The 26,174-nt window shown below is 38.7% G+C and overlaps 1 protein-coding gene across 1 annotated transcript in view; it reads right to left on the bottom strand.

Annotated features, from left to right (window-relative positions):
* PSPC1 (paraspeckle component 1) overlaps positions 1–26,124 on the bottom strand; it is a 76,701-nt gene extending 50,577 nt beyond the window's left edge. Inside the window, exons 1-2 of the mRNA XM_032315377.1 lie at positions 25,563–26,124; positions 16,656–16,957 (exon numbers count right to left, since the gene is read on the bottom strand). Coding sequence (XP_032171268.1) covers positions 16,656–16,957; positions 25,563–25,928 — 668 coding nt within the window. The 5' untranslated portion in view covers positions 25,929–26,124. The remainder of the gene's footprint in view (positions 1–16,655; positions 16,958–25,562) is intronic.
* Between the last annotated feature and the right edge of the window lie 50 nt (positions 26,125–26,174).

The following is a 26,174-nucleotide window of genomic DNA, read 5'->3' as shown; positions in this document are numbered from 1 at the left end:
CCCAAGTAAAACAAAAGGATGGGAAAACTCACTGAGGAAGACAAAACAGGAAAATCAGACAGATATCAACAAATGATACGCTGATTTTAAAATTTTCGCACTATTACTCATTAGCTTTGCTTATAAGGCTTTTATAGCCAAGCAGAGGATTTTAAAACCACAACTACTGAATACAGTATCCATGTGTGCTTTTTAATAATACTCTCTTGTAGCTTAGGTTCGACTTATTTCCAAAATGATGCAAAAATATTTTTAACGTTTTTTTTCAAATGAGCAAATACTAGGACTGGTGCATTTTCAGTGACAAAAGAATACACTGGATTCAGTTTTTCTGAGAGGATTTTGTGCCCCATCCAAACAATGAATCAGGGATGATCAGCTGGGTGAGAAAGAAGCACCTATCTATTTATAGATACTGTCAAACTATTAGTGATGACACCCTCTTTTTCATAGCTGGGACTGTTGTCATTGCTATCATCACAACCATCTTCATATCATCTGAAGGGCATGGCTGCCTAATCCAGTCTAGAAGAGGCTTTGGTTCTTCCTGGTCCTGCCTCCCAACTGTCACACTCAGAATACAGCTTATGCATTTGACAGGTTCAAAATGGCATCTGTACATGAAGATCCACATCAAGCTTTCTTATGGATAGGGCCTTCTACGGATACTAGAGCACCACCTCCAACCAGTTGTTTTGTTAATTTTGTCTACTTTTTGAAACTATGTAAGGCTAACCAAAAATAAAGGATCTTTGCCTATGTTAAAAGTTTTTTTTTCCTTGCTACCAGTCTCTTACCATGAAAATAACTGTAAATCTATTGCAGTAGTAAATCTGTGCATTAACCCAAGGGCTAAGAGGTGAAGGGGTTTTCTAGATTCCAAAAGCTTCCCCTTACAAATAAATGAAGATCCTGAGAATAGCAGAGATTTTAAATCCTAAACTGCTACTAAATATAATTACTGGAGCACCTGGGTGGCTCAGTGGGCTAAGCATCAGACCCTTGATTTCAGCTCAGGTCATAACCTCAGGGTCTTGGGACTAAATCCCATGACAGGATCCATGCTCAGCGTGCAGTGTGCTTACTTCATTTCTCTGCTCCTCCTCCCTGCTTGCCCATGTTCTCTCACCCTCTCAAATTAATAAATAAAATATTTTTTTTAAAAAGAGAGAGAAAGGAGGGGGAAGTGATCATTAAAAATGATTCCTGGGCGCCTGGGCGGCTCAGAGGGTTAAGCCTCTGCCTTCGGCTCAGGTCATGATCTCAGGGTCCTGGGATGGAGTCCCACATCCGGCTCTCTGCTCAGCAGGGAGCCTGCTTCCTCCTCTCTCTCTCTCTCTGTCTGCCTCTCTACCTGCTTGTGACCTCTGTCTGTCAAATTAATAGATTAAAAAAAAAAAAAATGATTCCTGGGGCTCAGTGGGTTAAAGCCTCTGCCTTTCGCTCTGGTCATGATCCCGGGGTCCCAGAATCGAGCCCCACATCAGGCTCTCTGCTCGGCAGGGAGCCTGCTTCACCCTCTCTCTCTCTGCCTGCCTCTCTGCCTACTTGTGATCTCTGTCTGTCAAATAAATAAATAAAATCATTAAAAAAAAAAAAAAAGATTCCTTGGGGGGGCACCTGGCTGGCTCCGTTGGTACAGCACACAACTCTTGATCTCAGGGTTTTGAGTATGAGCTCCATGTTGGGTATAGAGGTTACTTAAAAATAAAATACTTATTTTTAAAAAATGACTCCTGGACTAGTAAAGACATTTAATTGTTTTTTCTTTGTTTTCTTTTTTTTTTTTTTTTTTACAGAGAGAGCCAGAGAGCACAAGTGGAGTGAATGGCAGAGGAAAAAGGAAAAGCTGAGCAGGGAGCCTGATGGAGGGCTTGATCCCAGGTCCCTGGGATCATGACCTGAGCCAAAGGCAGACGCTCAACTGACTGAGCCACCCAGGTGCCCTGCTAGTAAAGACATTTTAGAGAGAAAAGGAAATAGAAGCAAATGTGGAATACCTTGGAGTGATGGACACAATGGGATTATAGAAACCTCAGATAAACTGAGTGGAAACCCAAAAGAAAAAAGGCCTCAATTGGTACAACATGTAAAAAATTAAAGTGTGATAAAGAATGAGTAAATACAGCTTCAAATATCACATGCAACCCAATCACGTAGAAAAAAATAGCTAAGAGTTCCTATACCCATGGGAGGACATGGTACTTCTAAGAGGACCCAGAAAGGCCCAAGGACAAATGAAAGAAGATGCATTATATTGACTACTTACCCACTGGAAGCCACTGCAGGACCACAAACATCAGAATAATAGGCCCAGATAAAAACTACACCTCAGCAGAAGCCAACAAAGACAAACTCACCCCCACCCCACTTTAATACCAGAAGGCCATTACCCCTCAAGAGAAAAATCGGGAGACTCAAGAAGGAAAACATACTAAGCAAATCATTCACACTCAGAACATGACAGAATTACTTAAAACTGACAAGATTAATTTTATGAAGTCAAGGAAATGTGAACAAAATTAGAGAATATAATGACATCTCTATTATACTCTCAAATAATGTTGAGTTTTTAAACCATAAATTTTCAATTTTCAACATATGAATACAGACCACCAGACACACTAATACATGGGGGGTGAATACAGCCCTCTGAGACAAAACTTGACCAAAGCATATATTTATACCTTGTTTCTGGAATTCCATTTCTAAAGAGATACATGAGTAAGTAAGCAAAGATCCATCAGTCACAACCACATTCATCATTACATAAAACAAAATGACTACATGTAGTGTTCAAGAGAAGTCCTAAAGGGACTCAATTGTTTTTTTTGTTGGGTTATATGCTAAAATGTGAACATAGCAATTTATACTTCCACCACCAGCAGGTATGCCTAGGTAACTCTTGTTTTCCTATTTACATAAGCAAAAGCAATGTGAATATTTAAGGTTTCACAGTATGCACTACTCCCTGGAAAAATTCCCCTTGCCCATTATCTCAGACATCTTGTTTATTTCACTTTGATCTTCTGGTGTTTAAAAAAAGGGTTTTTTGGGGCACCTGGGTGGCTCAGTGGGTTAAAGCCTCTGCCTTCAGTTCAGGTCATGATCCAGGGTCCTGGGATCGAGCCCCACATCGGGCTCTCTGCTCAACGGGGAGCCTGCTTCCTCCTCTCTCTCTGCCTGCCTCTCTGCCTACTTGTGATCTCTGTCAAATAAATAAATAAAATCTTGTATAAATAAATAAATAAAAATTTTAAAAAGGGTTTTTTTTAAAGATTTATTTATCTGAGGAAGACAGCGAATGCAAGTGAGGAAGGGTCAGAAGGAGAGAGAAAGAATCTCAAGCAGACTTTCCAATGAGCTTAGAGCTGGAGCCCAATGCAGGGCTCAATCTCACGACCCATGAGGTCATGACCTAAACTGAAATCAAGAGCTGATGCCTTTGTTAATATAATTTGGCATATAAATAGGTCAAAAGAGAAAAGACATTTTAAAAATAATGAAAAGAAATTTGAAAAATTAATAACTTTGCCTCAATTCAAGTCTTTATGGTTCAAATAGATGGATTCTCCCTTAATGTGATACAAATATGTATTTTTGTTTAAAATAGCATCATTCTTAGTAATAAATTTGCCTTATATATGTGTATATTTGAGAAATTCTGTTTCATTAGAATTTGTCTCATAGATCTATATTTTTATTAAAGTCAGGGACAAAAAAAAAAAAAAAAAAAAAGAAAGAGTTGGATGCTTAACCAACTGAGCCACCGACGTGTCCCTAAAGTAATTTTTACAACCTAACTTAAATTCTGTGTATAGATAAAATTACTTACTCTTTTTATAAATGTAGAAAAATATTTCATAGAACACAAGACTATAAGGAAGCAAATCAAAGTGGTCAACCATTAATGTTAAATCTGGAGTTGTTATCTGTAGACTTTTTCTTCTCCACACTTTGCCCCCAAATTAACCAATCATTAGTTTGGTTGTTATACTAATACTGGTGCATTAACAAGTTTTATATAAAATTAATCAGTCCTGTGAAATCGTATCATTCGGAAGGGACCTCTGATATTTCATAAACATCTCTTTAGATTTTCCTTTCCACTAGATATACGTAATTTTACACAAAATGCATCACCTATCCATGCCTTCTTCAGACATCCTGTATCACTCAATAAAAAATGGCACCATTGGGGCACCTGGGTGGCTCAGTGGGTTAAAGCCTCTGCCTTCAGCTCAGGTCATGATCTCGGGGTCTTGGGATCGAGCCCCACATCGGGCTCTCTGCTCAGCGGGGAATCTGCTTCCTCCTCTCTCTCTGCCTGCCTCTCTGCCTACTTGTCATCTCTGTCTGTCAAATAAATAAATAAAATCTTTAAAAAAAAAAAAATGGCACCATTTCAGATGTATGCATGCACCGTAATTTTGTTAACCATAAATACTGGTGGACATTAAAGGTTTCCATGTTTTCTGAACCGGTACAAAATGATTGACATATTTGTGACTGACCTTTCCTCACTTGTTCAAATATCTCTTTAGAAGCAGAATGGTGGGAACAAGGTGTTATATATAAAGTACTAAAACCATAATGGCTTAAAAGATGATGCAACATTTTGTGTATGGAATTAAAAAGTGATTATGTAAGGATAACAACTTGTTTCACTACTAAATAATCCTTGTAGATATATACCATTTTGCAGGATTTTTTTCAATTTTAGTCTTTAATATAGTTGCGAATTAGAGAATAATGATAAAGTAATCCCTAGAAAGATGAAATAAGATGTTTTATGATTGGGGTGCCTGGGTGGCTCAGTGGGTTAAGCCGCTGCCTTCGGCTCAGGTCATGATCTCGGGGTCCTGGGATCGAGTCCCGCATCGGGCTCTCTGCTCAGCAGGGAGCCTGCTTCCTCCTCTCTCTCTCTCTGCCTACTTGTAATCTCTCTCTGTCAAATAAATAAATAAAATCTTTAAAAAAAAAAAAAAAAAGATGTTTTATGATAGAGGAAAAATAGAACAATTAGACCGGATATTATCTTAGATTATAAAATGGACCAGCGGACCCTTAGAGTAAATTTTAAGGAAAAAAAAAAAGTTTAAATATTCTTTTTTGTTCTTTTGAAGACCTCTAAGATAATAAATTATTGATCTTTACAAATAATTAAGACTTTTCAAAAAAGAACGTATAAACTAAAACTGGACCCAGTTGACACTGACAGTATAATTAGGCTTAGGGGTGTTTTTCTGCAAAGGTAAGGGGCAATTTATACTTCTACCTCCAGCAGGTATGCCTTGGTAACTCTTGTGTTTCCTATTATATAAGCAAAAGCAGTATTATAATGTTGTTGTTATTAAGAAATATTTCTTCTGAATCTATATCCCATTTAATGGACAGATGTGATGAAGCAAATAAAATGATGGAAAAGTAATCCTTTTGAAGTAGGAGTATAAAATAGAAAAGGTATTAAAAAATTATTAATGGAACAATCCCTTGTATGCAGAAAAAGAGTTAACAAAACAGACCTGAAACAGCTATCCCACCATCTTAAAAGATAAAGCTGATTTTCTATATCGAAACTGTGAAAACAATGTGGTTTGTGTTGAATATAAACCACCTAAGTTTATTTCCTTCACGGAGTCCTAGATTCTGGTATTTGCCAGGTCGAGGAAACTTACAAAACTGACACTCTACCATCTACCCCACCAACCCTCTGCACACATCACTGGGGTCAATTAAACTTTACTTGGTAGCTAACACTATTTCAACTAATTGCTGGAGGAATTAAGACAAGTCCTGTGCTACTCAACTGGAAAATGACTCTTGGAAGTAAAAAAGAGTTTTGTAACAATTTGCTCCATTATTTTATTTATAGAAAATATACACATTTATTTCTATGCTGAATTTATTTATAGATTTTTGAGCAGCTCTTACACAGCATGGATGCACAGCCAAATGCTCTGCCATTAACAGGGGATTTGCAATTTAGTCTGTATTTTTATTGAAATATAATTCACACACCATAAAATTCACCATTTTAAAGTGTAGAGTTCAGAGGGCTTTAGTATGTATGACCATCACTATGATCTAATGCCAGAACATTTTCATTACCCTAGAAAGAAACCCTAAACTCATTTGCTATCAATTCCCCATTTCCCTGAACCTCTGGCAACTACTAGCCTACTGCCCTTTAAGAAAATTTTTTCATAACTGACTCAGTCATTTGAGCACGGGACTCTTGATCTCAGGGTCATGAGCTGGAGCCCCATAGAAACTACTTTAAAAATTATAACAGGTGCGCCTGGGTGTTCAGTGGGTTAAAGCCTATGCCTTCCACTCTGGTCATGATCCCAGGGTCCTAAGATCCAGCCCCGCTTCGGGCTCTCTGCTCAGGAAAGTCTGCTTCCCCCCTCAATCTCTCTTTGCCTGCCTCTCTGCCTACTTGTGATCTCTGTCAAATAAATAAATAAAATCTTTTTTAAAAATTATAATAAAGAAATTCTTTTCAGGAGTGTTGCATTTCCTGGTGTCATGAAATATTCACAAAATAACTATAGACTAATCTACCACAAAAATGATCTACTTAATTCCCTATTAAGAAATTCAGATTTGGTCAATATTTTGTTATTAGAAATAAAGTGATAAACCACATTTAAAGTGATATACCAAATCTTTGAGTCAAAATATTTACTTAACATATACCTCCAACAGTCAAAGAATCTTAAGATTTTTATTACTCAGTAACTAAATCCCTCCCAGATACAGAGTAACAAATTTTCATCAGTGCCAGGAGTTATAAAATACTCAATGTAACTTCATTTTCACTCACTGGGTATTTTTAAATCTTTGTCAACACATTAAAAAAATAATAATAAAAGAAAAAAGATTTCGTTTGTCTCTGATTAGCAACAAAAGATCACTTAAATATCTAGCGGTCAGCCCTAAAAAATGTTTCCCTCATGAATAAAAAGAAAGCATAGAACTGTAACTTAAGAGAAGTGCTATAGGAAGCAAAACATTTTTTCTCTCAAAAAGAAAAATAAAAGCAACAAATAATTAGCAAATAAAGTGATGCTACACAAAGCAAGGATTTTTTTTTTAATATTTTATTTATTAATTGACAGAGAGAGACACCGCGAGAGAGGGAACACAAGCAGGGGTAGTGGGAGAGGTAGAAGCGGGCTTCCTGCTGAGCAGGGAGCCCAACGCGGGGCTCGATCCCAGGACCCTGGGATCATGACCCGAGCCGAAGGCAGACACTTAATGGTTGAGCCACCCAGGTGCCCCCAAAGCAGGGATTTTAAGAAAAATAAAAGCAACAAATAATTAGCAAATAAAGTAATGCTACACAAAGTAAGGATTTCAGCTACATCATATAACAGATTAAGAGGTTTCCTTCAAAGTTACTCTCTACAATTAATCTTACACTCATGAATCTTTGATTTCCTCATAAAGTTTGGGTTACCAAGTTCAATTGGTTTAAAAGGAACCAGTTAAGAGGTATTTGGCTGGATCAGTTGGAGGACAATATAACTCTTTGTCTTGGGGCTTTGAGTTCAAGCCTGAGATCACTTAAATAAATAAAACTTAAAAAAATAAATAAAAAAAAGTAAGCTATTTACTTAAGCTTTTCCATGGAAATTCCAGGCTACATTTGCGCCATATAAGTCTAAACAAAGAAGGGGCACCTAACTGGCTCAGTCAATGGAGCATGCAACTCTTGATTTCAGGGTTCTGAGTTCAAGCTCCACACTGAGTCCAGGGACTACTTAAAAAATTTTTTTAAAACTTAAGAAAAAAAATTTGGGGTGCCTGGATGGCTCAGCCACTTAAGTGTCTGCCTCCCACTGAAGTCATGATCCAGGGGTCCTGGAATTGAGTCCCAAATCCAGCTCCATGCTTGGTGCAGAGCCTGCTTCTCCCTCTACCTACTGCTCCCCCTGCTTCAGCTATTTCTGTCAAATGAATAAATAAAATCTTTAAAAAATACAACTGTACCCACGAAACAAAGAGCAACCAAACATCCATGGTCCATAATGTTTGCCACAGGTTAGCTATTAGAGCAAAAAAGGGAAACCACCTAAATGTCTAATGATGGAATGTCTAGTGTCCAAAAAGGAATAGTTAAGTCTGGCATAGCTGTAATGAAATACTATGCATTTTTTTGGAAGATTTTATTTATTTATTTGACAGACAGAGATCACAAGTAGGCAGGGAGGCAGGCAGAGAGAGAGGAAGGAAAGCAGACTCCCTGCTGAGCAGAGAGCCGGATGCGGGGCTCGATCCCAGGACCCTGGGATCATGACCTGAGCCCAAGGCAGAGGCTTTAACCCACTGAGCCACCCAGGTGCCCCGTGCATTTTTAGTAATATCAAAAAAGACTCAAATATAAGAGTCAGGAAAACTTCATAGAAAAAAAGGAAGCTTATTAATCAGGAGAAACATAAATAAATAAATAAATAAATCCCAAAGTAGGTTAGTGATATAAAGGCAAGAGTCTAAAATAAAATGTCTTGGAATCTGTTCCTACAAAGCTAAGAGTTTAACAGTATAAACCCTCAAAAGTCTAAGAGGAAAACAAATCCAAAATGAAGCAATTCTGAAAAACACTTGTCCTGGACTCTTCAAAAATGTCAGTATCATGACAGTGACATTTTTGTCATTTGGGAAACTTAAGATAAAAGGAAATTACAGCCATAAAAACCAAATTCAATGTGCTATCAGTGACTGAATAGATTACAAAGTTATAAAGGACACTACTAAGGAACAGGAGAAATTTCAATACAGACTGTATATTAGGTAACATATAGGCAATACCACACTTCACTGTGCTTTGCTTTACTGGGTTTCACAGATACTGCATTTCTTACAAATACAAGGGTTTTCGCAACCCTGCATTGAGCAAGTCTACTGGCATCATTTTTTTCAATAGCATTTGCTCACTTTGTGTCTCTGTGTCACATCTTAATAATTGTCACAGTATATCAAATTTTTTCATTATTCCATTTGTTAGGATCATCCATTATCAGTGATCTTTAATGTCAATATTGTAATTGTTTCAGGTGTGACATGAACCACACCCATAAAAGACTGCAAACTTACCCAGTAAATGTTATGTGTTTTCTGACTACTCCAAAGACCAGATGTTCTCCTATCTTTCCCTCTCTTTGGGTGTCTCCCTACTCCCTGAGACACAACAATATTGAAATTAGGCCAATAAACTACCCTTCAATGGCTTCTAAGTATTCAGTCAAAGAAAAAAACTTGTACCTCTCACTATAAATAAAAAGCAATTAATGATTAAACTTAGTGAGGAAGGTATGCCAAAAGCTGAGACAGAATGAAAGCTAGGGTCTCTTGCACAGGACATGAGCCACCTTGTGACTGCAAAGGAAAAAGTCCTTGAAGTGCTACTCTAGTGAATACACGAATATGGAAACAAAACATTACAGGGGCTCCTGGGTTGCTCAGCAGTTAAGCGTCTGGCTCAGGTCAGGATCCTTGGGCCCTGGGACTGAGCTCCCCTTCGACAGGAAAACTGGTTCTCCCTCTACTCCTCTTCTCGTGCTCTCTCTCAAATAAATAAGTAAATAAAATCTTTTTTAAAAAATTACTAATTACTGCTGATATGATGTTTCAGTGGCCTTGACAGATCAAACTAGCTAGCCTCAACATTCCCTTACGCCAAAACCTAGAGCAAGGGCTTAACTCTCTTCCTACGGGAACAACTACAATATCATTTTTAGGGTATCAGTTAGCAAGTGGTAAAAACAACACTGTATCTTGATTTAATTTAACCTGTAATGGTCCATAGGGGGAAAAATATGCAACAGGGGCACCTGGGTGGCTCAGTGGGTTAGGGGTCTGCCTTCAGCTTAGGTCATGGTCCCAGGATGCTGAGATCAACCCCTATATCAGGCTCCTTCCTCAGCGGGGAGTCTGCTTTTCCCTCTGCCTGCTTCTCCCCCTGCTTGACTTATTCTCCCCACAACCCAGGACAAATAATTAAAAACAAAAAACCTTTAAAAAAAAAAAAAAAAAAACAAGAAAAGCCAGAGAGAAATTTTAATGAGCAGCTAGCATCATGCCTACTCAATTCCTATGTAGCTCTAGGGCCTGAGCATCTCTGCTCTAAGTGTAATTCGAATGTTTAAAGATATAAACATACCATTATTATCATGGATGAAGGGTTTTTTTTTTTTTTAAGATTTTATTTATTTAGGGGCGCCTGGGTGGCTCAGTAGGCAGAAGCCTCTGCCTTCGGCTCAGGTCATGATCCCAGGCTCCTGGGATCGAGCCCCACATCGGGCTCTCTGCCCAGCAGAGAGCCTGCTTCCTCCTCTCTCTCTGCTTGTCTCTCTGCCCACTTGTGATCTGTCAAAAAAAATAAATAAAATCTTAAAAAAAAAAAAAAGATTGTATTTATTTATTTGACAGACAGAGATCACAAGTAGGCAGAAGCAGGCAGAGAAAGAGGAAGGGAAGCAGGCTCCCCGCTGAGCAGAGAGCCTGACTCGGGGCTTGATCCCAGGACCCTGGAATCATGACCTGAGCTGAAGGCAGAGGCTTTACCCCACTCAACCACCCAGGCGCCCCTGGATGAAGGTTCTAAATTCTCCTTTTTTTCCTGCCATCTTTCTTTTTTGTAATTTTAAAATAGCATAAATATTTAATTAACACATGTTTGCATACTATGCACTAGTCATTACATACACTGTACAAAACTGTTTACCTAAAACTGCATATAGTATACAGCACCTTATAACAATTTAGAAGTATTCTGGGGCACCTAGGTAGCTCCACAGGTTAAGCATCCAACTCTTGGTTTCAGCTCAAGTCATGTTCTTGGGGGTCCTGGAATCAAGCTCTGCATCAGGCTTGCACTTAGTGGAGAGTCTGCTTGTCCCTCTTCCTTTATCATCCCCCTTTTCTCTTTGTCTCTCAAATAAATTTTTAAAAAGAGAGATAAAAGTATTTTCAGGAGACATTTTGATTACACAAGAAGTCTACACTTAGAAATTAAATCCTTATGATACCACTCTTATAAATCACTTGTATTATTCTTGACATCTGAGAGTCAGTCTGTCAATAAATACTTGATTACCCAAAATGTACCAAGACAACCCTACCTTCGGCTAGAGAATCAGGGTAAACAAAACAATCCCTGAAGTGTTCTAAAAAACCAAAACAAAAAAGAATGAGTAAACAAATAATTTTAAGAGCTAAGAAGGAAAAACACAATGCTGTCAACAAAGAATAGAGAGAGCCCACTTTAGATACGGCAGTGAGGAAATTATATGAGGTCACATTTCAGTTGATTCCAGCCACTCAAACAGGGAAAAGAGCATCCTGAATTCCATTAGAAGGTTTAAGTAACAATGTTCTCAGAAAGGATAGATATTAAAAATTCCGCTTGTAGGGCACCTGGGTGACTCGGTTGGGCTACTGCCTTCAGCTCAGGTCATGATCCCGGAGTCCCAGGATCAAGTCCCACATCAGGCTCCCTGCTCAGCAAGGAGTCTGCTTCTCCCTCTGACTTTCTCCCCTCTCATGCTCTCTCTCACTATCTCTCTCTCAAATAAATAAATAAAATCTTTTAAAAAAAAAATTCTACTTATAGCATAAAAGGGATATAGTGTCAGACTAAAATCTTCCATTAATCAGTTGTGCAATCTTATACAAATTACTTAACATCTCTTGGCCAGTTTTCTCACCTAAAAAATGGAATAATAGTGCTATGAGAATCCAAATGCTTATGACTATGATCATGATTATGAAAGATGAGACAGTACAGTGTTCAACAATTTGTCCATTCCCTCAAAAGTGTTTTTAAGTGATTCCAAAAGCTACCTGTAAAAAATAGTCAAATACTTCCCAATGCCTGGGTGTAACTTTAAAAAAATACCAATTAATCAAAGCCTCCAGTGAAAAAAATACTAATCTTATGCCTTGCCTATTGCTTTAGGTCCTTCTTTCCTTCCTTCATTAAATAACTATTATTAGCTTAGTTTGTGGCCAGGAATTATGACACTACAGGTGCTAAGACAGTGTAATGCTAAGCAAAGTAAGTCAGAGAAAGACAAATACCATATGATTTTGCTCATATGCGGAATTTAAGAAAAAACAAAGGGAAAAAAAGAGACAAACCAAAAAACAGATTCTAACTACAGAGAACAGATGATTGGGAGGGGGGTATGAATGGGTGAAATAGGTGAAGGGTATTAGGAAAAGCACACTTATTTTTATGAACACTGAGTAAGACACACAACTGTTGAATGACTATACTGTACACACATAACTAATAAAACACTGTATGTTAACTATACTGGAATTAAAATAAATTTAATTTTAAAAAAAAGAAGAACATACGTGTTAGGATTACATAATGTAGAACAAGACAAACCCCTGTCCTCATGGAACTTAAAAATTCTACTGCAGAGAAAGACATACAAATTAAAACAGTAAATGCTAAGAAAAAAAATAAATTGAGAAAGGAGACTATAAGTGATGTTGCAGAGGGGATGACTGTATCAAGATAAAACTACTTCTCTGAGGGGCACCAGGGTGGCTCAGTGGGTTAAGCCTCTGCTCATGATCCCAGGGTCCTGGGATCTAGCCCCACATCGGGCTCTCTGCTTGGCAGGGAGCCTGCTCCCCCGCCCCCTGTCTGCCTCTCTGCTTATGTGTGATCTCTGTCAAAAAAAAAAATAAAATCTTTGGGGAAAAAAGAAGTTACCTCTCTGAGAAGATAACATCTTAGCAAAAGGTGAATAAAATGGAACAAGGCCTAAAATCTTAAAAAATCTAAGAAAAAAAAAAATCACACAACTAAGCTGTGGGGCCAAAAACAGATGTTTTACATGGTCTTTGTAGCCAGTTCCCCAAACCCTAAAATATTTCCATGATCCCAACCAATAATACAGTAAATGGGCACATCTTATTACTAACAGAGATAAAAGGAATCAATACAATAATCAACTAAGGAACTTTTATATCAAATCCAGTGTAAAGACTAAGGATGAACATCAAGAACTTTGCTGTGGGAAAACTGAAAGAATGGCATGTTAATACGGCAAGAGGTTTCATGACTATTACTGACAAGTATTTTTACATAAATGGAGAGATATACCACATTCATGGAATAGAAAAGTCAGTATTGTGAAGATGTCAATATTCCCCCCAATGACCTCTACACTCAAGGCAATTTCAATCGGAAGCCCAGCAGAATTTCTTTTTATTGACAAGTCGATTTTAAAATCAGTAAAAATAATCTGAAACTAATATAACATTGTACATTAACTATACTAAAATTGAGAAATAAACGGATGGATAGAAAAAATAAGTAAGGATATACAAGACAACAACACCCAGAACCATTAAAAAAAAAAAAAAAAGGTGATACTACCTAATTTCAAACTTTAGCATAAAAGCTTAAATTAGCAAATTACGCTTAAATAAAGCAAATTATTTTTAAATAAAGCAAATTATTTAAGCAAAGCTTAAATAAGCAAATTAAATTAGCTTAGCAAAAAAGCTTAAATAGCATAAATTAAGAAACTAGAGCATTGTTGTGGGGCACATCTGACTGGCTCAGTCTGTAGAGCAGGCAACTCTTGATCTCAGGGTTATAAATTTAAGCCCAATGTTAGGTGTAGAGATTACTAAAAAATAAAATCTTTAAGGGGCGCATGGGCAGCCCAGTCAGTTATGCATCTGTCTTTGTTTCAGGGGCTCCCTGATGAGCCAGGAGCTTGCTTCTCCCTCTCTATTCAGTAGCTCCCCCCACCCTGCTCTAACATGCTCACTCTCTCTAATAAATAAAACCTAAAATAAAATAAAATAAAATCTTTTAAAAAAAAAGATACTGGTAGGGGCACCTGGGTGGCTCAGTGGGTTAAAGCTTCTGCCTTCGGCTCATGTCATGATCCCAGCGTCCTGGGATAGAGCCCCGAATAGGGCTCTCTGCTCAGCAGGGAGCCTGCTTCCTCCTCTCTCTCTGCCTGCCCCTCTGCCTACTTGTGATCTCAGTCTGTCAAATAAATAAATAAAATCTTAAAAAAAAAAAAGGTACTGGTATAACGGACACACAGATCAATGAAACAAAAAATAGTGCAGATTCTTCCCCTCAAGATTTTTGATAAAGATAAAAGATTAAAAAAGGAGAAATCATCTTTTCAATTACTTATGCTTAAACAAATGGGTATCTGTATGGGGAAAAAAAATGAATTGTTATCTCATATCATACTCAAAATGGACCACAGGTATAAATTTAAAAAAGAAACTATAAAATGTCTCAAGAAAACACAAGAAAAACTTGCTACCTTGGGAGAGGCAGAAATTTCATACAAGGATCCAAAAAGCACAAGTCAGAAAAGAAAAAAAAAAATGATAAAATTATAATTCACTTCTGTTTTCTGAAGAACACTAATAAGAAAATTTGAAAGCAAGCCACAGACTGGGAGAAATCATCATAAAACAGACCTGTATCCAGATGTTTTAAATCAGTAAGACAAACCTCCCAATTAAAAAATAGGCAAAAGGGACGCCTGGGTGGCTCAGCTGTTTAAGCAGCTGCCTTCGGCTCAGGTCATGATCCCAGCGTCCTGGGATCGAGTCCCGCATCGGGCTCCTTGCTCCGCAGGGAGCCTGCTTCTCCCTCTGACTGCCTTCCACTCTGTCTGCCTGTGCTCACTCTCGCTCGCTCTCTCTCTCTCTCTCTCTCTCTCTCTGACAAATAAATAAATAAATAATCTTTAAAAAAAAAAATAGGCAAAAAATTTCAACAGACACTTCATAAGAGGTATAAAAATAGCCAAAAAGCACATGAAAAGTTGCTGATCATTAGTAGTTAGTAAAATAAAAGTTTAAACTAACCACGAGAAGTTCTCATACTCACTAGACTATCCAAAAGACTAAAAATATCAAGTGTTGGTGAAGGTATGGAACAACTAACCTAGAACTCTGTCCCACTCATTGCTGGTAGGTATGTGAAACAGTACAACCATTTTGGAACATAATTTGGCAGTTTCTTATAAAGCTGAAAATTCAGCCATTTACCCTTAAATATTACCCAAGCCACATGAAAACATAATGTTTACAAGAAGCCTTTACACAAATGTCCATTTGTGTAAACCTTTATTCAAAATCGCCAACAGTTAGAACAACTTGAACATTGACCGACCCTTAGATCACTGGCCAAACTATGATTATGTCCACATAATAGAATAAAACTCAGCCATAAAAAGGAATAAAATACTGATACAGTAGTATGAATGAAATCGCATAAATATTATCCTAAGCAAAAGAAATCAAACAGGTGGCGCCTTGGTGGCTAAATCAATTAAGTGTCTGCCTTCAACTGAGGTCATTATCCCAGAGTCCTGGGATCAAGCCCCAAGTCAGGCTACCTGCTCCGCTAGGAGTCTGCCTGCCCCTCTCCCTCTGTCCTGCTCACGCTCTCTCTCTCTCTTTCAAATAAATAAAATCTTAAAAAAAGAAAGGAAGGAAGGAACACAAAAGAGTATATACTATTTCATTTATATGAAATAACTAGAAAAGACAAAACTAATTTATAGGAGTGCAAAAGATGAGTAGCTATCTAGGACAGGGTTAAGGGGTGGAGAATAACTGCAAGAGAAAATAAAGGAACTTTTTTGGATGATGAAAATGTTCTCTATTTGACTGTGATTCTAAGTTACATAGTACATTCACTCGTTGAAACTCATTATGTTTTATATTTAAAATTGGGTGCAGGGGCGCCTGGGTGGCTCAGTGGGTCAAGCCTCTGCCTTGGGCTCAGGTCATGATCCCAGGGTCCTGGGATCGAGCCCCGCATTGGGCTCTCTGCTCAGCAGGGAGCCCTGCCTTCTCCTCTCTCTGCCTGCCTCTCTGCCTGCTTGTGATCTCTGTCAAATTAAATAAATAAAATCTTTAAAAAAAAAAAATTGGGTGCATTTTGGGGCATCTGGGTGGCTCAGTCAGTTAAACAGCTGCCTTCAGCTCAGGTCATGATCCCAGGATCTTGGCATCGAGCCCCAGGTCAGGCTCCCTGCTCTGCAGAGAGCCTGCTTCTCCTTCTCCCTCTGCCTGCCCCTCTGCCTACTTGTGCTCTGTCAAATAAAGTCTTAAAAAAAAAAACACAAAATTGGGTGCATTTTAATTCATGCAAATTATCAATCTCATGAAGAGGTTGGGCATTACTTTTAGCTGTATTTCTGCTGAAACCATAGCATCAAAGCTCGATTCTCTTGAATTTCCAGAAATTCTGTAAACAACCTAATAATACATAACAAATCCAGTTCCGCTAAGACTTAAAAAAAAGCATTTATAAAGTTGATTATAATGTCATTCATCCATTATTTAAATATAAAACTTTCCTTTGCATATAATAGATACAGTCAGCTGAATGAAAATCATAATAGAAAACTTTTCTAAAATTCAATCAAGCGTGAATCAACACACTGAAGTCTGAAGTATGACTCCTGCCTCCTGGAGATACGCAAAAATTCCTTATTTATATTCAGTGAATATTTATTCAACACCTACTTACCCATATGCCAAAACAGTATGAACTGTGCAAGGAAAGAAAGAAGTTCAGAACAGAGAGAAGCCCATTTGCAACTGTACAGAAGGACGATGAGATGTTTAAAACTTACGTTGTTAGCAAGAACGCCCCATCACCACATCTTTCCAGAGCCTTTCGTGCAGGAGGTTTTGCTGCAAATTCTACAAAACCTTTTCCTGTAGCTCTACCACGATCATCCACAACCACAACGGCTTTCTCTACAGGACCAAACTGGGAAAATGCTTGCTCTAGCAGCTCATTGGAAACAACCGGCGAAAGGTTCTTGACAGTGAGGGCTGCTCCATGTGTAGCAAAACGAATTCGGAGAGGTCTGCTCTTCAAAATGGTGCCATCCAGCTCTGCTTTTGCAATTTCAGCCAGTGTTCTGGATTCCTTTTTAGGAGGAAAAATCACTTTTTAAAGATGATAGTAACACAAATAATTTTAAATAGCGGTTTCTAGGGAGAAGAGCTGGGTAGCTTTTGGAAATGGCGGATAGGGTCACTTTGTTTTTGTGTCATTCAACTTTGGTATCACATGCATTGTACTAATTATTCAAAAATAAGTATGTTTAAATACCCCAATGTCCCAAGTCATCACTAAAAGATTATCTATTCAGAAATTACCAGCTATTAAATATTTGAAGCAATCTTTTTTAAATCTCCTACATATATTAAAAGAAAATAATTACTTTTTCAGACCAAGCACCAGTTACTGGAAGCTATTACTGAAAACAGAATAATTTCCCATATACTCCATGTTTTTGTATTTACATCTTTTTTTTTTTTTTAAAAGATTTTATTTATTTATTTGACAGAGAGAGATCACAAGCAGGCAGAGAGGCAGGCAGAGAGAGAGAGAGGAGGAAGCAGGCTCCCTGCTGAGCAGAGAGCCCAATGTGGGACTCGATCCCAGGACCCTGAGATCATGACCTGAGCCGAAGGCAGCGGCTTAACCCACTGAGCCACCCAGACGCCCCCTGTATTTACATCTTAATAAAACATCTCACTCCTCCAATGCCAGAAAATCCCTTTCCTTTTTATTTCTTTCTTCTATCATCTATGAAAACTCCTATCAGATGTTAATAACCACTTCTGAAATACTTTCATGGACTACACATTTCTCCATTATATTGACAGAAGCAAACGTGTACATTCATGGGCCATGTGCTCTCCCCATTATAGAGAAAAATCAAGTGCACGTGCATTTATAAACTAGAAAATACATTCATTGCTGAAACCACTAGGGAACTTCCTTCTTGAAGAATTCAAAGCTGGTATAGAATATAGACATCTAAACATAATCAACAAATTGGAAGTTCAATATAGTTATGTTCTTTTTCTTTGTGTTGTGAGAACTCTCCAGAAAGAACTGAAAGAAGTTTTATATGCATCTGTAAGAGAACAAATATATTGTCTTATTTAAGTCTTAACGTCATAATAGATCCTTATTCAATACCTAAAATATTAATGACAGCTTTAAATTACTGGATTTATGCAGAAATCTATCTACAGAACTAATTTTACAAAGACAAATGAATCTAACCTTTTTACAGATTTTCAAAAAAGCTATTTCTAAAAATTACTCTTGGGGGACCTAACCAGCTAAGTCAGTAGGGCATGTGACGTGATCTCCAGGTTTTAATTTCAAGCCACACCTTGGGTATAGAGATTACTTAAAAATAAAATTTCAGGGGCACCTGGAAGGCTGTTAGTTAAGCATCTGCCTTCAGCTCAAGTCATGATCCCAATGTCCTGGAATCAAGCCCAGCGACAGGCTCCCTACTCAGCGGGGAGCCTGCTTCCCCCTCTCTCTGTCTCTGCCTGCCTCTCTGCCCACTTGTGATCTGTCTGTCAAATAAATAAATATAATCTTTAAAAAAAAATTTTAATTTAAATTATTCTTAAAAGTACCAACAAACAGGGGCACCTGGGTGGCTCAGTCATTATGCATCTGCCTTTGGCATAGGTCATGATCCCAGAGTCCTGAGATGGGAGCCCAGCATCAGACTCTGCTCAGTGGGAAGCCTGCTTCTCTCCCTCTCACTCCCCCTGCTTGTGTTCCCTCTCACTGTATCTCCCTCTGAAAATAAAAAATAAAATCTCAAAAACAAAAAAAATGTACCAACAACCATTCAATAAATATCTAACAAGGGATAGGTACTTTGTACCTGATATGTCATATAAAATCCAACAACTCTAAGAGGTAGATTTTAAAAATATTGTTGGGTATGACTGAGAATGGCAAGAGGCATGAGGAAATTTTAAGGATGATAATGTTCTCTATCTTGATAGGAGTTTGAATTAAATTTTTCTAAATTGTACACTTAAAATTTGTGCATTTCACTGTATGCAGGTTTCAAACACCTCAAAAAAATAATACTGGACTCTAGTTAATGATAAGCATGCTAGAGTGTTCAGAGAATCAAGAACTGATGGGTAGAGTAAGATGAATAGGTAAGTGAAAAAAAATATATAACAAAACTTAGAGAATCTAGATGGTGAATCAAAGGATGTTCATTACTATATATCTGAAATTTTTTCATAATAAAATGTTAAAGGATAGGAGGATAAAGAGAACCTGATGAGGACTTTCTAAAACTGAACACTGGTGGGCACCTGGCTGCCTCAGTTGGTAGAGTATGTCACTCTGGATCTTGGGATTGTGAATTCAACCCCCTCACTGGGAGCAGAGATTACTTAAAAATAAAATCTTAAGAAAATAATAAATAAGGGGTGCCTGGGTGGCTCAGTGATTTAAAGCCTCTGCCTTTGGCTCGGGTCATGACCCCAGGGTCCTGGGATCGAGCCCAGCCATCAGGCTCTCTGCTCAGCAGAGAGCCCGCTTCCTCCTCTTTCTGCCTGCTTCTCTGCCTACTTGTGACCTCTATCTGTCAAATAAATAAAATCTTAAAAAACAAAAACAAACAAAAAAAAACCTGGGCTCCCAGACTTAAATAATAATAATAATAATAATAAGTAAATAAATAAAACTGAAAAGTGCTTCCAGAGGGCATCTCCTGCTCAGATTCAGTCAAGTATATTCACAACATCATATATTATTTCCCCAAGAGAAGCAGGAAGTCCCAATTTTTATGTTAAATCAAGTAATTTATTTTATTTTATTTTTTTTAAGATTTTATTTATTCACTTGGCACAGAGAGAGAGATCACAAGTAGGCGGAGAGGCAGGCAGAGAGAGAGAGAGAGAGGAGGAAGCAGGCTCCCCACCGAGCAGAGAGCCCGAAGCGGGGCTTGATCCCAGGACCCTGGGATCATGACCTGAGCCGAAGGCAGAGGCTTTAACCCACTGAGCCACCCAGGCGCCCCTCAAGTAATTTATTTTAAAGTTGGCAATGAATTAAATTACTTTTGGGCCAAATAAAATGTTTATGCTGTCATGAATTTTCAAAGCCATAATCCTTCTTCAAAACATATTTTTTTTTCCAAAACTTATATTTTCATTAATAATTCTACATCAGGATTTCTCACCTTCAGCACTCTTGACATTATGGAAAAGATAATTCTTGCTGTGGGGAGCTATCCTGTGCATTACAGGAGGTTTAAGCCAGTAGAATAACCCCCACTTTTGACAATGAAAAATGTCTCCAGACACTGTCAAATGTCCCCCGGGAAACAAAACCACCCCATTTAAGAACCACTGCTATAAATGTGTACTAAAGTTATCTGTAAATTCAATTAAAATTACGTGTTTGAAATGAAACCAAAGATTTCTTTACTTCATACCGCAGAATAATGATAAGGTAAATTTTACTAAGTAGATACTATATGCTAGCCACTCATTATTTCATATAAATATACATAAATATGCATATACATACACACCTATACAATTAGCTTCCATTATCCTCATCAACAACCTTACAAAGTGTGTTGTTAATATCCCCTCTTCACATATGGGGAAATAAGCCTAGCAGGTTGAAGTAACTCACCCCCAGATCTATACATAATTCATACTACCAATACACTATAAATTCCTCCTTCCAGCTAGTGTCCCTGCGTCACTTTGCATAAAAAGTAAAATTACAGGTTTTCAATTTAAAAGGAATATAAAAAAATAACAAGAAACTGACTACCCCAAGATAGAGATTGCTTGAATTAGAATCTCATGATGTCCACTGAACCCTTTCAAAAGGCTCTTTACAAAGACCAGATCTTTTTATTGTTTGCTAGTGATTAAAACTGACCACTGCCAACAGTACTAAATTAATAAGTACAAGGAAATCCACCGATGCAAAATGGAAAGTCAATCAACAGAAAGTTGGCTGGGTAACTGGCAGTCCACTCATACTGTGAAATACAATATGGTCATTAAAAATCAATCCAATGATATGAGAAGATGTCAAAGAGATATTAAATGAAAACCTCAAATCACAGCAAAATGTGTACAGTACGGTTTGATATGGAAAAACCATAAAAAAGTTTAACAGTGATTACATTTAATGTGTTAGGGGACAACCTTTCACTAGAATTAAAACTGTAATAAGAAAACTTTTAGGGGCGCCTGGGTGGCTCAGTGGTTTAAGCCGCTGCCTTCGGCTCAGGTCATGATCTCAGGGTCCTGGGATCGGGTCCCGCATCGGGCTCTCTGCTCGGCAGAGAGCCTGCTTCCCTCTCTCTCTCTCTGCCTGCCTCTCCATCTACTTGTGATTTCTCTCTGTCAAATAAATAAATAAAATCTTTAAAAAAAAGAAAACTTTTAATGTGTTAGGGGACAACCTTTCACTAGAATTAAAACTGTAATAAGAAAACTTCCCTGAACTAAAAGAGCACTTGAAATTATATGCTGGACAGGCCACTAAGGAAATTCTACAAGATCTTCTCTAGTATTTGACATTCCGTAAGAAGTACACAGCATTTCATTATTAAAAACAAACCCAAGGGGAGAGGGTTTAGTCCCCAGTGGCTAAATTAATGTAAATTCAGTAGATTTTTAACTCTTTATTTACAATAGTGGTTCTGAAATCTTAGCAAGCATAAGAATAACATGGAGGGCTAATTAAAACGCAAGACTATTGGGGCACCTGGGTGGCTCAGTGGATTAAGGCTCTGCCTTCGGCTCAGTTCATGATCTCAGGGTCTTGGGATTGAGACCCCCAGAGACTGTACAACGCCTTATCCCCGCATCAGGATCTCTGCTTAGCAGGGGGCCTGCTTCCCCCTCTCTCTCTCTGCGTGCCTCTCTGCCTACTTGTGATCTCTGTCAAATAAATAAATAAAATATTCAAAAGGAAAACAAAAACAAAAATAAGATTGTTGGGTCCCAACCCCACAAGTTGATTCAGTAGATCTAATCTAGGGTAGGGTCTCAGAATTTGCATTTCTAACAAATCCCAGTTAACAATTTTTAGGTCTAAGGTCAGCATTGCTAGCATGAATGATAGGGAAAATAATATAAGTGCACTAGAGAGAGATGAATATGCTGGAAAGGACCCACACTTTTGTGACTCACCACTCCAGAAATCTGGTTTTAGTACTGAACTAAAAGTAGGGGAGGGAAGAGATAAAAGCAGAAAGAGAGTTCAGGGGACGCCTGGGTGGCTCAGTTGGTTAAGCGGCTGCCTTCGGCTCAGGTCATGATCCCAGCGTCCTGGGATCGAGTCCCACATCGGGCTCCTTGCTTGGCAGCGAGCCTGCTTCTCCCTCTGCCTCTGCCTGCCACTCTGTCTGCCTGTGCTTGCTCTCGCTTCTCTCTCTATGACAAATAAATAAAATTAAAAAATCTTTAAAAAAAAAAAAAAGAAAGAGAGTTCAGGTCAAACTAATAACCAGTTTTAACTACATTAAACTATCTTTAAAATGCACCACTGGGACTCCTGGCAGAGCCAGTCTGAGAACCATGTGGCTCTTAATCTCAGTCAGGGTCTGCAGTTCGAACCCCTCACTGGGTGTAGAGATCATTTAAATAAACAAATTTTTTTAAAAATGCACTACAACTTCTCAGTTAGTTTAGCAAATCTAATGTCAGTAACCAGTCAAATCCTAAAAAAGAATTTTGGGGGTCTAAAATTCCACAAAATGTATCTAAAATAAACAACAATTTCAACCCTAATGTACCATGGATTCAGAATCTGGATTAGGACCTTATGAGGAAATGCCACTTCAATTCTTTTTCCTCACGGTTACATTGTAGCAATGCTGACCCTGCACCGTCTCCAAAATATTGTCTCACCTCATCAATTAACCAAAAAACTACAACCACCAATGTAAGAAAATTTAATTTTAAAGATTAATTGCTGAACAAGTTAAAAAATATACCTAAAAATATAAATCAAATAAAATTACACCACTATTATAGGGCCACTACACCACCACCACACACTAGAGCCACTACACCATTACTTACATTCAAATCAGGTATACACTATGATTTCCCTAAGTAGAAAAAGATACATAATCACTCAGAAATGTTTAAGGCTTTTAAATGTACCTGTTAATCACAGAGCTAAGATTAAACAGTAAAGTTATCCATAAAGTCAAACCTTGTAAGCTAAATTCTCATTTCCCAATGACTTATTTTTAACATGCCTACACAAAAAATACCACATGATACGTTTGGAGGAGCCTACCCCAAAGAAGCAGACAAGAGCAGTCCTCACCTCCCCATTTCATAATCCAATAGACTTTTTATTCTTTTTAAAGAAACTAAAAGCAAATATCCATTAGACACATGTGGCTATTTAAGAATAAATAAAATTTAAAGTTTAAATTCTCCAGCACAACTGCCACAGTTCAAGTGCTCAACAGTCACATGTGGTTAGTAACTACTACACTGAACAGCACATACACATAGCATTTCCATCACTGCAGAAGTTCTATCGGACAGGGCTAATATACTAAAGTAAAGAAAGGATTATTAGTAGCTTTATTTTTTTTTTTTTTAAGAATTTACTGAAAGGCAGCAATTTTTTTTTTTTTTAAGATTTTATTTATTTATTTGTCAGAGAGAGAGCAAGACAGGCAGACAGAGTGGAAGGCAGAATCAGAGGGAGAAGCAGGCTCCCTGCTGAGCCAGGAGCCCGATGTGGGACTCGATCCCAGGACGCTGGGATCATGACCTGAGCCGAAGGCAGCTGCTTAACCAACTGAGCCACCCAGGCGTCCCTATTAGTAGCTTTAAAGACAGAAGTTTTTTTCATGTCAAAATGTTTACTACTGGCTTATTTTTTAAGTGTAAGGCTTCCAAAACAAAAGGAAATCCAGGCCTACCATTCTTTCTCCAGAATGTCAACTTTAAAACAGACCCAAAGGGTGCCAAAGGCTACAAAGACCATGAAAATGTTAAGTAACATCTTTTTGGAAAGTTTACTAAAAACTGCCTAAAATATTTCATTGTAGAAACCTAAATTCCTTTAAGATAACTTTTGTAATTGTATCAAAAATAATTTTATCAAATGACAGTTTCTCTAATATCCAAAAGATACTTATAATTTCATGTTCAAAATGCACTGATTACTTAACTTCAATTTTAAGGAAATTTCCCCGTCTTGTTAATAATGCCCTGTGAAGATTTACCCTTCTCCTGAAGCCATTTAGATTTTAAATGTTCAGGGGCACCTGGGTTGCTCAGTCGGTTAAGCCGCTGTTTCGGCTCAGGTTATGATCCCAGGGTCCTGGGATCCAGCTCAACGTCGCGATTCCAGCGCAGCGGAGAAACTGCTTCTCCCTCTCCCTCTGCCTACTTGTGCTCTCTAGCTCTCTGTCAAGTAAATAAATAAAATCTTAAAAAAAAAAAAAAAAGTCAAATGTTCTCCCTAAAAAATACAATGTTATTAAATTACAATCAATTCTATCTACATGTTAAAACTTTGCCTCGGCCAACCACGAAGAGAACCCGATTTGGAACGTTAAAACTTCAGTAATAAAGCTTCCACAAACTGCCATGCACATAAAATTTGAGGGTCAAACTAGAAAGGCAATACAACATAAGAAGTCTTTGTGTAAAAATGTCTCCAAGAAAAATATTTTGTTGGAAAAAAATCCAGCATCTAAATACGAATTACAATAAAGCTATATAACTGACACTGATGGAATTCACCACAAAGCACATGGGAAAACCAAATAAAGTAGATATTTTGACCTGCAAAAGGAAAGTCCCCTCTCTCTGAATTTAAAAAAAATCTAAGGGAGGCACAAATTTTGCATGTTATTGGAAAAGTTTTAAGGTTTAAACTATAAAGTAAAATGCATGCTCTTTTAGCATTAAGATGTGCACGTAAAATATAAAACAGTATATAATTCATACCCCCCCAACACGTGGAAACTTCCAGAATGTTTGGGAAGAGAGCACCCTACCGTAGATACGTTAACAATTCAACACCGTCCCAATATTGCAGAGTTTAAGAACGAAGCAGTTAAAGGTGGGCTGCGCTGAGGTCAGGTGAGAAACATGGTTTACCGTTAAACGCATCCAAGTCTGGTTGCAACCAAGGAAATGATTTGGAAATTTTTTAAGAAGCGAGTCCGCTGGTTGGTTCTCCATGCCCAATGAAATTTCTGGTAAGACGAAGCTTCCGTTCCAAATTCATTATCTACTTCGCTTACAACACAATTTTGCCTGGAAGAAGTCTCACCCCAAAACGTTCCTGACCCTTGTGGGAATCAGAGAACTAGAATCCCAAACTGGGCCGGGTTAGCCGTAGCCTATATGTAGCGCCGGGCAAGCAAAGTCGGACGCGCGCAGAGCAGAAAATGTTGGCTACAGCAACCAAGAAGCGACGGCAAACCGAGCCCACTAATCGGAAATTCCGGGCTAAAACGCTGCCTTGGGTGAGAGGACAATTCAACGCGGCGGGAAAAACAAGGACGCGAGGCGCCCCGATTTTCACAGGCCATAGCACAGGCCTCAGCTGGAACAAGAGCTTTCTCCACCGCGGCTGAAGAACGTGGACGATTGCCCGCGGCGCCCCGCTCCTCACAGGGGCCTCCCTTCACGCCCCCTTCCCCCTCACAACCCCGCCAGCCAGGCACTACACTCACCAAACGGATGAAGCCGAAGCCACGGTCCCGATTGATGAAGACCTCGCTGGGCTCGCCGTAGCGCTCGAAGAGCCTCTTGAAGTCCTCTTCCGTGATATCTGTGGGCAGGTTCCCCACGAAGAGGCGGCAGCGTTGCGTGTACGTCTTTTCGCCCGGCTTGAGGAAGCTCTTGATGTCAATGGTGAATCCCATCTCTTCATCGGGGTGGTCCTCCGGAGCCACCGGGGCAGGTGGCGCCGGCTCCCCCGCCAGCGCGAGGGCCATGGCGGCCGATGGCTCGCTCTCGCCTGCGGCAGACTCAAGAGCTCGAAGGCGGGCCGGGTTTTTCTCAATGCGTACTTGCTTCAGGTTTCCCCTTAACATCATCTTAGTTCAATTCAGATTTCGGATATAATTCTAGAGCTACAGCCGTATCTCTATATATACCTACAAATACGGAATATAGAAGGAAAAAGTCAAAGAAGACGACCAAGTCGCTTAGCGCGCTGCTCTGCCTGGTGAGGATCACCGCCGCGGTAGCTGCACGTTCAAAATGGCGCTGCCACCACCCGCAGTTACAAGAAGAGACGCCGGCTGTAAGTCCCGCCCCTCCGCAAAGGCCGGCGCCGGAGC

This window comes from Mustela erminea, chromosome 15, assembly GCF_009829155.1.
Source record: "Mustela erminea isolate mMusErm1 chromosome 15, mMusErm1.Pri, whole genome shotgun sequence".
Classification (NCBI taxonomy): Eukaryota; Metazoa; Chordata; class Mammalia; order Carnivora; family Mustelidae; genus Mustela; species Mustela erminea.
This window is presented reverse-complemented; position numbering and strand designations above follow the sequence as displayed.